The sequence below is a fragment of the Rhinoderma darwinii genome, chromosome 1 (genome assembly GCF_050947455.1).
Source record: "Rhinoderma darwinii isolate aRhiDar2 chromosome 1, aRhiDar2.hap1, whole genome shotgun sequence".
In the NCBI taxonomy this organism is placed as follows: domain Eukaryota; kingdom Metazoa; phylum Chordata; class Amphibia; order Anura; family Rhinodermatidae; genus Rhinoderma; species Rhinoderma darwinii.
This window is the reverse complement of record NC_134687.1, coordinates 606050013-606062458: the sequence shown is the minus strand read 5'-3', so window position 1 is coordinate 606062458 and position 12446 is coordinate 606050013. Positions and strand designations below refer to the sequence as shown.

Sequence of the window (12446 nt, the reverse complement as noted above, 5' to 3'; positions counted from 1 at the left end):
ATCCTGCTTACAGAGCTGATATATTTGGTACATTGTGTCACTGAGCTAAACAAAAATCTCTCTCTAGTCTGGACTCCAGGCTAAATCACCAATGAAATAATCTGTTTTTATGAAGAGGTGAGCAGAAGCCTAGACAGAGGGGCCGCTGTGGATTTAGTGTTTTTGGACTTTGCAAAGGCATTTGACACTGTCCCTCATAGACATCTAATGGGTAAATTAAGGACTATAGGTTTAGAAAATATAGTTTGTAATTGGATTGAGAATTGGCTCAAGGACCGTATCCAGAGAGTTGTGGTCAATGATTCCTTCTCTGAATGGTCACCGGTTATAAGTGGTGTACCCCAGGGTTCAGTGCTGGGACCACTATTATTCAACTTATTTATTAATGATATAGAGGAAGGGATTAATAGCACTATTTCTATTTTTGCAGATGACACCAAGCTATGTAATATAGTTGTCTATGGAAGATGTTCATGAATTGCAGGCAGATTTAAACAAACTAAGTGTTTGGGCGTCCACTTGGCAGATGAAGTTTAATGTAGATAAATGTAAAGTTATGCACCTGGGTACCAACAACCTGCATGCTTCATATGTCCTAGGGGGCGCTATACTGGCGGAGTCACTTGTTGAGAAGGATCTGGGTGTTCTTGTAAATCATAAACTCAATAACAGCATGCAGTGTCAATCAGCTGCTTCAAAGGCCAGCAGGATATTGTGGTGTATTAAAAGAGGCATGGACTCGCGGGACAGGGATATAATATTACCACTTTACAAAGCATTAGTGAGGCCTCATCTAGAATATGCAGTTCAGTTCTGGGCTCCAGTTCATAGAAAGGATGCCCTGGAGTTGGAAAAAATACAAAGAAGAGCAACGAAGCTAATTAGGGGCCTGGAGAATCTAAGTTATGAGGAAAGATTAAAAGAACTAAACCTATTTAGTCTTGAAAAAAGACGACTAAGGGGGGACATGATTAACTTATATAAATATATTAATGGCACATACAAAAAATATGGTGAAATCCTGTTCCATGTAAAACCCCCTCAAAAAACAAGGGGGCACTCCCTCCGTCTGGAGAAAAAAAGGTTCAACCTGCAGAGGCGACAAGCCTTCTTTACTGTGAGAACTGTGAATCTATGGAATAGTCACCGCAGGAGCCGTCACAGCAGGGACAGTAGATGGCTGCAAAAAAGGGTTTGATAATTTCCTAGAACAAAAAAGTATTAGCTCCTATGTGTAGAAATTTTTCCTTCCCTTTTCCCGTCCCTTGGTTGAACTTGATGGACATGTGTCTTTTTTCAGCCGTATTAACTATGTAACAGGATTAAAAGAATATTCTAAAATTGTGCCGTGCCTTTGAGTCTATAGTCCGACTTCTCAATACAAGTTAAATTATTTAGGGGTTATCTCAAAACTTTCAAGAGTAAAGTCAAGTGAATGCAATTATCACCCCTAATGGAAAAAAAAAATATGAATCCATGCAGTACAGGGAGATCCTGCTGGTGTGATCTTCATATCACCTATTTATATATTATAATGATGGTGAACAGCCTATGTACTGGCAGGAGCATTCTCACTCTACTCCTCCACATGTTCATTTCACCCTACAGCTGGAAAATAGGTTGTAATCTCCAATGGTGATGAGAGGATAAGACAGAATACATTTTTAGCTATAATACTTAGATATATAATAATATATTTATAATATATATAATACTAAAGTCCATGATTCTGCACCACCTTTTCCACCAAGCATTTATTTTTGCCTTTATAGTAATATACAGTAGGTTGTGTATGTTATCTTTACCCATATAGTGATGTATAATAAGTGTGTGTTTCCACCTTGTTACATGGCATTCTCCAGCCTTCCCTAGTTCTAGCTGGTTCCCCATATAATATTGATAAACCGGCTTAGCGCTGCGCAGGTACTGTGTTCTAGCAATTAGCCGGTCATCAGGAATCACTTGTATTCATTACGTAAATATCCTTGACATTTCCTTACCTTCTGAAACGTTGTAGTGGGGTGTCGGGGGAATCATCTGGTTTGGTTCGTACTTGGAGTATTTCTAGGCAGAGAAATATCGCAATTTGAACGCTCTGTTCCAGACTTTGCAGCAGTACCTAATATTCTGCTCAGCCAAGCCGAAATGAGGACGAGTCGTTCCGTCCCAAATTGCCTGTGACTACTGATAATTTGCTAAGCTTTATTGTCCTTTTTGTTTCACAGAATAGTATGTCGCAGATTACGCCAACAATCACAGATTACCCATAATACACCCATATTACCCATAATAAAACCTCCACTGTAAACCTAAAAAAATCAGGCACAGCCTTGGTCAATAATAGTCCATTAATGTCACGCTCACAGGGGTCCAGGAATAGACCTTGCAGTACTGCTATACTGCAGGGTTTCCTCCATGTCCCAGACAGCACAAGGACAGCTAAATAAACTCTACAACTTCCGGACCAGCTTAGTTTAGCAGAGATCTTTGCTGCAGTGCATTGTGGCAGATGTAGTTCACGTTCTACCTCTCACTACTGCACAGTACATGGTGCAAACATCACCCATGATGCCCTAAAACACTCCAAAAACTAAACCAATTCTGTGGTTAGAAATCTTGCAACCAGAGAGCTAACAGGAAATCAGCAGAACTACAGCTCTGGATGTAACTCGAGTAAAAGACATGATGAAACTTGTGATCAGAACGAGATAATTAAATTGTTGTTAAATGATGTGGAGCTATACTTTAAGGTTAATCCGTCTCTCTCTAGGTGGACCTACCATGACTTCTTCAATAGATACCGTGTGTTGATGAATAAGAGGGATCTTTCCCAATCTGACAAAAAAATTACCTGCAAAAACCTGATGGAGAATCTTATAAAGGTGACGGACTACCCCTGGTCCTTTGCTACTGTATTATTACAATATGTGGACGTATATAGAATTAGTGCAACCAAAAACCCTGAAAGCATTTACTTCAAAGGTCTTATGTACAACATATAGATACAATAATGCACCTTGTTATCTGTACGGGGTTGCGAGTCCTTGTTTCTGGGATCGGGGCACGAAGATAATTAGCAAGCGATATTAGTCACTTGATCATTATCTTTATAAATCAGCTGCACACTGATTTATAAAGATAATGATCAAGTGACTGTAATATCGCTTGCTAATTGTGCAGTGACATGTGCCAGACTCATGAGATGTGGTCGCGCTTGCTTGGGTACAAATGGACCCCCTATGATCAGCTCACCATTGGGTAAGCTAACTTTGGAAAAGCGGGTGTCTCAGATGGACAACCCAATGAATTATATGCTTTAAAGCAGGCGTGCACAACCAGTTCTGGTTCAAGGGCCATATTGTCATAATCGACCACTCTCAATGGCCGCAATAAAACGTAAAGGGGTTTTTCCATCTTAGACATTTACAGCATAGTGACAATCTATGCCATAGATGTCTGGGAATCCCAACTATAAGGAAAATGGGAGTCTCCTACTCCCCAGTTTCTGGCCACGCAATTCCAGCACACTGTACCCCTTTGTAGTGTCAGCCGCATAGTGCCCACATAACACTGCCAGCCACACAGTGCCCATCATTAGTACTTACCTGTCCCTGGTCCCGCTCTGCACACCGCTCTTTTTCTCTCTGACATGGAAGTTACATGCGAGCATCCACCAGAGGGTGCTTCCATGTGTCTTCCTTGACCTGCACTATTATCTATGATCAGTGTAGGGAAAAGAGAACGGAGCTGCTGTCCAATGATGACACAGTTGTCTGCATCCGAAGGATGCGGCTGTCTTTGTTCCAATAGTTGGGGTGCCGCACAGAACAGCATCGTGGGCCTCATGTGGCCCCTGGGCTACAGGTTGTTCGCTCCTGCTTTAAAAAAAAATATTATTTATTGCACAGTGCCATGTCAAATTAAAGCCCACTCCCCACAGCTCCTAGGGCCGTACGCCCATTGCTGCTAAGCCTTGCTCATATTAATCTAAAAAAAAATTAATATGACCGTCCAGAGGTTGGAGCAATAAATATATGTATGTGTGTATATATATATATATATATATATATATATATATAATAAATGCTCCGCTCTCATGCCATGTCCTGGTGCCATTGTCAGGTGCAATCTCAGAACATCAGACTAGAGGGCATTATAAGATGGGGGTGTCTAAAAGTGGAATTCCTCTTATACTTATTCTTACTGAAAATGTGACTCTATGTGAATGATTCTTCTGAACGGTGTATTGTGGTTTATTCAGGATCCAGACAAGTTCCAGTTCGGTCGCACCAAGATCTTTTTCCGTGCTGGGCAAGTGGCTTATCTGGAGAAACTGCGTGCTGATAAGTTCCGCGCCGCCACCATTATGATTCAGAAGACAGTACGTGGCTGGTTACAGAGACTGAAATATAAGAGGATGAAAGCTGCTGCCATTACCATCCAGAGATACACACGGGGATATCTTGCCCGCAGGTATGATTAGATTCACCTAACTTAACATAGATTATCCAGAGGTGTTGTGTCATACCAGCTGTATATACATTTATATCCCAGAAGATGCCAAGGTTATACCAGCATAGTCCATATTACTAAATACAAGAAGATATATAACCTATACCAGCTGTTCATATACATTTAAAAAAAACAGAAGATGCCCAGGTTATACCAGCTGTACATGTATAATTATATACCAGTAGATGGCCAGGTTATAGCAGGGTGCTCCATATCACTATATGCAAGAAGATGTATAACTTATACCAGCTGTACATATATAATTATATACAGAAGATGCCCAGGTTATACAAGTATATGGTCCATATCACTATGGAGATCCACGTATAACTTATACCAGCTGTACATACAATACTGTGCAAAAGTTTTAGGCAGTTGTGGAAAAATGCTTCAAAGTAAAAATAAGTGTGACCACCCTTTGCCTTCAAAACACATCAATTCTAGTTACACTTTCGTAAACGAGGCATATTATGCCTCGTTTTACGTCTGAAAATACGGCTACAATACGTCGGCAAACATCTGCCCATTCATTTGAAAGAGGTTTGGCGACGACCTGTCATTTACGCGTCGTCGTTTGACAGCTGTCAAACGACGACGCGTAAAATGACTGCCTCGTCAAAGAAGTGCAGAACACTTCTTTTAAATGTAATTTGAGCCGTTTTTCATTGAATTCAATGAAGAACAGCTCAAGATTACGGGCGTCAATGACGCCTCGCAAAATGCGAGGAGGAGCTTTTACGTCTGAAACGACGGAGCTGTTTTCTCCTGAAAACAGTCTGTCTTTTCAGACGTAAAAGCCACTTATCGTGTGCACATACCCTAAGGGTCGTTGTCTTGATGCAGAATAAATTTGGAGTCAATCAGACGGCTCCATGATTGTATTGAATGATGGATCCGTGAATCTGCCTGTATTTCTCAGCATTGAGGACACCATTACTCCTGATCAAATCCCCAACTCCTTTTGCTGAAATCCAGCCCCAAACTTCCAAGAAACCTCCACCATTCTTCACTGTTGCCTGCAGACACTCATTATTGTACCGCTCTCCAGCCCTTCAGGGAACAATCTGCCTTTTGTTACAGACAAAGATTTCACATTTTCACTCATCTGTCCAGAGCACCTGCTGCTATTTTTCTGCTCTTCAGTTCCTATGTTTTCGTGCATAGTTGAGTCGCTTGGCCTTGTTTCCACGTCGAAGGTATAGCTTTTTGGTCGCAATTCTTCCATGACGACCATTTTTGCTCAGACTTCTGCAAATAGTAGATGGGTGTACCTGGGTCCCACTGGTTTCTGCCAGTTCTGAGCTGATGGCACTGCTGAACATCTTTCCAATTTGAAGGGAAGTAAGAATGTGTCAGACAACCTAAAAGCGAACCAAAGAAAAGGGACATGAGCCTCAAAAAGTAGTATACCAATAATATACAAGAGTAAAAAAATCTTTATTGAATATAGTACATAATCACATAATACAGGATAAAAAAAGGAACCATACACGGAAGAGTTTAAACAGCAGGGTCAGATGGAACAGACCATGAGTACACAGAGTCAACCATCCAAAAATGGCTAAAGCACACGCTAAAATAAACCCACAGAGGAGAAGATAAACGTGGGCACAGGATAACCAAGACCCCACATATAATAAAATGCTGCCTAACTGATGAACAATGATAAATAGCTAGACTAGAAAAGCCCTAGTAATGGATAAAGGCATAAGTGGCCAGGGGACTAAACCTAACTCTAGCTAATATGCATATATAAGAAAAAGAGGCCAGCACATATCCTGGGACATGATGGAAAGCGGTGCAGAAGTACCAAAGTGAACGGATGAGTGAACGCCTCGACGCGCGTTTCGCCCTGTAGACCGGCTTCGTCAGGAGGCTTGGTGTGAGGTTTGTTTAGGTTGTTCAAGTAAGAATGTGTCGTCTGCTTCCTCAGTCGACCACTGGGTCTACGGTCCTCAATGTTAAACGTTTCTTTGTGCTTCTTCAAAAGAGCTTGAACAGCACACCTTGAACCCAGTGTGCTTTGAAATCTTTGCATGAGAGATACCTTGCTCTTGCAGTATACCGTATTTTTCGGACTATAAGACACAGTTTTTAGCAAGAATAAATCTTGCTAAAAAGTCCCCGCGTCTTATAGTCCGCAGTCAAGGGACCCGGTATCGCGGGACACCATGACCGTTTCATTACTTAGCCCCTTCCCGACCCATGATGTGCCGGCACATCATGGAGCTGGAGGGGGGTGATGTATGGAGCGGGCTCACGTACTGAGCCCGCTCCATACACTGCAGGTGTTCGCTTCTGACACGCTGCTCTAACGGCCAGGAACAGCAATTTCACAGGATATGTCATAAATGTCAGATAGATGCAGGTCCCACCTCTGGGACCCGCGCCTATCTCTAGAATGGGGCCCCCTAAACCCTATTCTAGCTTTCTGTGCTCTCCCGGCCACTTGATTACATGTGGAGCTACTGAAATAGCGTAACTCGCTGAGCTACGCTGTTTCCGTAACTCCCATAGAATTGAACAGTAGTTACGGAAACAGTGTAGCTCGCATGTTACACTGCTTCCGTAACTGTCATTCACTACTATGGGAGTTAGGGAAACAGCGTAGTTACGCTGTTTCAGTAACTCCACATGTAACCAAGTGGCCACTGGTTCAAGTCCCCTAATAAAATGTGTAAAAAAATAACAAAAAATGTTAGATACATTTTTAGGATTGTAAAAAAAAAAAACCTTTTCCCATTTTTCCCCAAGGACAATGTAATAAATAAAATAATTTCTTCCTGCCACAAAATAAGCCCACACACCGCTCGATCGATAAAAAAAAAATATAAAAAAAGTTTTGGCTCTCAGAATGTGGTGAAACAGAATAAATTATTTTTTAACAAATAATTTTTTTCCTGTTTTCTGTTGTCTAAAACCTGGGTGCATCTTATAGTCAGAAAAATACGGTAACTACCTTATGTCTTGTTGCTGTGCGCAGTCTTGCCATGGTGGACTTGTGACATAAAACTGTCTTCCACAACCTCACCTTTATAGCAGAGTTTGGCTGTTCCTCACCCAGTTTTAAGCCTCCTACACAGCTGTTTCTGTTACGGTTAATGACTGTGTTTCAATCTGCATGTGAAAATGATTATCATTATCCCCTGTTTGGTATAGTTGGTTAATCATACACCTGACTAATCCTACAAAATCCATGACTTTGCAAGTGTACCTAGAAGAATTGATGCTGTTTGGAAGGCAAAGGGTGGTAACACCAAATATTGATTTTATTTAGATTTCTTTTATGTTCATTCACGTTGTATTTTGTTAATTGATAAATAAAATACGATTACCACTTCTTATTTTTAGACCATTCTTACTTTTCAGCATTTTTCCACAAGTGCCTAAAACTTTTGAACAGTACTGTATATAATTTTATACTAAAAGATGCCTAGGTTATACCAGCATTGTCCATATCACTATATACAAGAAGATGTATCGCTTTACCAACTGTACATATATAATTATATACCAAAACAGGCCCAGTACTGTATATAATTTTATACTAAAAGATGACCAGGTTAAACTAGCATGTTCTATATCACTATATAGAAGATGGATAGCTTTACCAGCTATACATATATAATTATATGCCAGGGGATGCCGAGGATATTCCAGCGTGGTACACAGAATTATATACAAGAAGAAGCAATACTGACCACCGATAGGGCTGCACTTCCCGTTGTCGCATTTAACAAAAATAGACTCCGGGACATTTTCAATCAACCAACTATTAAACTGAATTTTTTTTCTTTCAGGTTGACCGACCATCTCCGCAAAACAAAAGCGGCCATCTGCCTCCAGAAACAGTACCGCATGATACGCATCTATCGCATCTACCAGATAATCCGAAGATCAGCTATCACTATCCAGTCCTTTACAAGGGGCATGTTTGATAGAAGAGCTTATCGGGAGGTACTGTCTTACAGACTGTTTGTTAATCGAATAGCCCTATGCTAGTTAACTTTGTGGCCTCCACTTTGAAGGTGATGGTCATACTGCAGTCTCCTCCAACTGTCGGCATGAATTTCATACTGTTGGCGGCTCAGTGACAATGCAACTCCTAGCCCCAGTTATATTGCTGTTAACTGCAACTTGACAATGCAGCCCAAATTAACAGGGTGGTGCCCTGCCGTGGGGTCAAGTCACTTTTCACTTAAAGGGAAGTGATAATGTGGCAGATCTATGCTACAGCTGGCACTTTACAGAGTTGCCCGCATCCTCCACCAACCTGAGATAATTGGTGAATTTTATTGTAGAGGGATATATACGTGAAGGTACAATAATCTGAAAATGACTGCATGGGTGATTAAAATAGCTACCAAATTTTTTTTTAAAGTGTAAGCATACCTTTCATTTATATTTACATATATATATATATATATATATATATATATATATACAAGAAAAAGAGACTGGAAGCAGCACTCAGCAAAAAAATGTGAATTTATTCACCCAACACAGCAACGTTTCACTTCCTCTATGGAAGCATTTTCAAGCGGAAGGAAGTGAAACGTTGCTGTGTTGGGTGAATAAATTCACATTTTTTTGCTGAGTGCTGCTTCCAGTCTCTTTTTCTTGGATATATGCATGAGGAGCTCGTCACTCCTTGATATTTTGAAGCTAGCACCAACCGTTTCTGGCTATTGACACAGTGCTGCTCCTATGTTTGGATCTTATATATATATATATATATATATATATATATATATATATATATAATTTTTTATGCTTTAATCAGTAGACTTTTGCAGTATATCTTTTAGTGGTATTTTACTCGCCTTCTAGCAGCCTGTATTCCACCTTCTACTGCTATCTGCAGGCTCTCTGTAAATATTCAGAAACCTTAAACAATGTGTCAATAGTAAGTCAGCAAAGTACTGTAGGCATAAAAGAGAAGGATACAACTGCAGTTGCTCTCTGTGTCTGTGAGACTGCATGCTGTGAGAGGGGAGAGGGAGCAGTAGTAGGGAGACATCTGATTGTTTCAGAGTTCCCTGCACAGTACTGTTTTTTTGTAGCAATAGGTATGAGTATGCCTTGAGGAGACTTCATGTCAAATTTTTGCTCTATTCTGGCATTTTAAAAATTATAAACACCCTACATACATTCCCATGATGCTTTGCTGAAGTGATGGCTACAGTCCTTTAATCATGTGACTTTCTATGATTTTGCAGCTCCTGTGTCAGCACAAAGCTAAAGTCATTCAGAAACATCTGAGAGGATGGATCGCCCGCAAGAATTTTGTAAAGTTCCGCTGTGCAGCCATTGTTATCCAGTGCTATTACCGCAGGATGATGGCCCGACGGGAGCTGAAACAGCTGAAGATTGAAGCCAGGTCGGCAGAGCACTTTAAGAAGCTGAGTGTGGGCATGGAGAATAAAGTGGTGCAGCTGCAGAGGAAGATTGACGAACAGGTAAATAGGGTTACAGTACTAGTAAAATCTAGAAGAGTAGGTAATATAGGGCATAAAATAGGCTCACCTTTTAGGGTTGTGCTATAGCAGGCACAGCCCTGGGAGAAACATGTGGCTATTAGAATATAATGGTCCACAGCTGCTGCTCCTTCCTTGTGCCGGATAACACTGCCGGAAAAAGCCAAACACTGCACTCGGCTACCTACGGCGCTCCCATAGACAATGAATGGAGCGGCAGTGCGCATGAGCGACTTGCCGCTTGGTTCAAACTTGGGGTTTGGGCAACTTCGTGCTCCCCGTTATCGTAAATGGTGGGGGTCCGAGCTGTCGGACACCCACCGATCAGCAAATTACCCCTTACCCTATGGATAGGGGGTAACTTGCTGTAACCAGCATACCCCTTTAAAGCCTGTGGACTGGAGGGCAATGAAACGCATTGGGTTATGATTTACAATAGCAGCTGCCCCCTCTCTTTGTGACATTGTGCGGTACATTCTCATATATATATGGAATATGCAGCAATTTACAGTCCTTCTTTTCACAGCGGAACCGGCTTTGCAAGATTGACCGCCCAGACTTGGTATCTGATATTATTTTCTATTGCAGCAGTCCTCTGGGGATAACCTACCTCATTTGTTGTATGCAGGGTACGCTGAGCTCTCTGCTTTTTTTTGGCACCAAAATACTTTAAAAAAAGATGCTTTTATCCACAAAGCAAAAAAAAAATGGATTTGTTTTCTTTTAACTTTGCCTTTTAGGCTATGTTCACACTGCGTTTGCACCGTAGGCTCGGCATATTAACCGGGAAAGCACCTGGGGTGCATATGCCAAACATCTCTATAGGGTGCCATTCACCCGTATGCCAAAAGAGTGCCCCTTTGCCATACGCCAGGGATGTATCCGTCGTCATACATTTTTATTTTATTGTGTGGAATAGCGTAGTCTATTACGCTATTCAATACAGAGGAATCCAGTTAAAAAATTTATCCTGCGCAGAATTCATTTAATACAATGGGACCCTTTGGGCAACATATGACATTGTATGCCTATTCAGTGCCATATGTCGGAGATTTTTGTCAAAGGTGTAAGTTTGAAAATTCTGCCTATGTACACCTCTGACAGGTTTAAACGTGGCGTGAACAGTTATTATAGTATTTATCTGTATAAGGAGATGAGTTGCAAATTGTATCATTAAATTGCTTAAAGGGAATGTGTTACCAGAAAATGACCTATTGTTTAGATTCATGTCTTATATTAATCATATTTTTAAGAATTTTAGTTTTTTTTTAATGTTATTATCCATGTTTAAAAATAATCCTGAAATCTTGCAGTTCTCAACTGGCCACTGAGCCTCACAATCTAGCAGGATCCCTATGCGCTGACTAAATGAATGGAGAGAAGTGTATGACGCTGATTGGTCAGCGTCATACACTCCTCTGTACAACGCCCACTTGGTCAATAGTAAAACACACCCAGTTGTCCATTAAGAAACTAATTAGCATAAAGCTAAAATTGCTAATAACGTGGTGAAAATAGATTGGTTTTTTTAAAAATAAAAAGCACTGCTGTCACCTACATTACAGCGCCGATCTCCTTATGTAGGAGATAGGGCACTTATAATGTGGTGACAGAGCCTCTTTAAGGCAATTTTACACCGGCCAATGCAGCGAGTGCCGATCGAGACATAGTTGATTGGCGCTCGTTTGCTCCTGTCACACGGAGCCATGGATGGGGACGAGCAGTCGTTACTCCGATCGCTCGTCCCCATACGTTATTATCATGTCGGCAGCGCGTCTCCCTGTTTACAGGGAGATATGCTGCCAACGACGATAATATTTAACTTTTTAAAAATGATACGTTCAGCAGATGATAGAGCGTTTGCTCGTTCATCTGCCGATCGCTGCCCTATTAACACAGTGCAATTATCGGCAACGAGCGTTCTATGAACGCTTGTCTGCCCGCTAATCGCCCAGTGTAAAACTCACTTTACCCAGAGGCGTACCTAGGTTCTCCAGCACCTGGGGCAAAGATTCAGTTTGGCGCCCCCCCCCCCACCAACCTCTTTCCGACATCTCCTTTCCCCTCGCCGTGTTTGTTTTCTCTACCAATCGACGTGTCATTTATTTTTATGTAACGCGAGTATAAAAACATTTGTAGATTTTACAAGCAATATGGTTCTATACACAACACCAGAACCAAGCTCAGTACATATATACAGCCCCAGAAGCAAGCTCACTACATATATACAGCCCCAGAACCAAGCTCAGTACATAAATACAACACCAGCACAAATACAGCTCAATTTAGTGCAACCCCTGCCGTATAGGTGTGTACGGCATAAAACTACAGCTCCCAGCATGGCCCGAACAATGATAAGGATATGCTGGGAGATGCCGTTTCACAAAAATAAATCCTATCATAATCATACCACCATCATCTCCCTGCAGATCGTACAGTGACTACATTACTGATTAG

At 41.3% G+C, this 12446-nt stretch overlaps 1 protein-coding gene across 2 annotated transcripts in view; it reads left to right on the top strand.

The window, feature by feature from the left end:
* MYO5B (myosin VB) overlaps positions 1–12446 on the top strand; it is a 230548-nt gene that overhangs the window by 175486 nt on the left and 42616 nt on the right. For both annotated transcript variants that reach the window (XM_075840980.1, XM_075840976.1), the window contains exons 18-21: positions 2771–2882; positions 4262–4473; positions 8313–8469; positions 9732–9971. In XM_075840980.1, coding sequence (XP_075697095.1) covers positions 2771–2882; positions 4262–4473; positions 8313–8469; positions 9732–9971 — 721 coding nt within the window. The remainder of the gene's footprint in view (positions 1–2770; positions 2883–4261; positions 4474–8312; positions 8470–9731; positions 9972–12446) is intronic.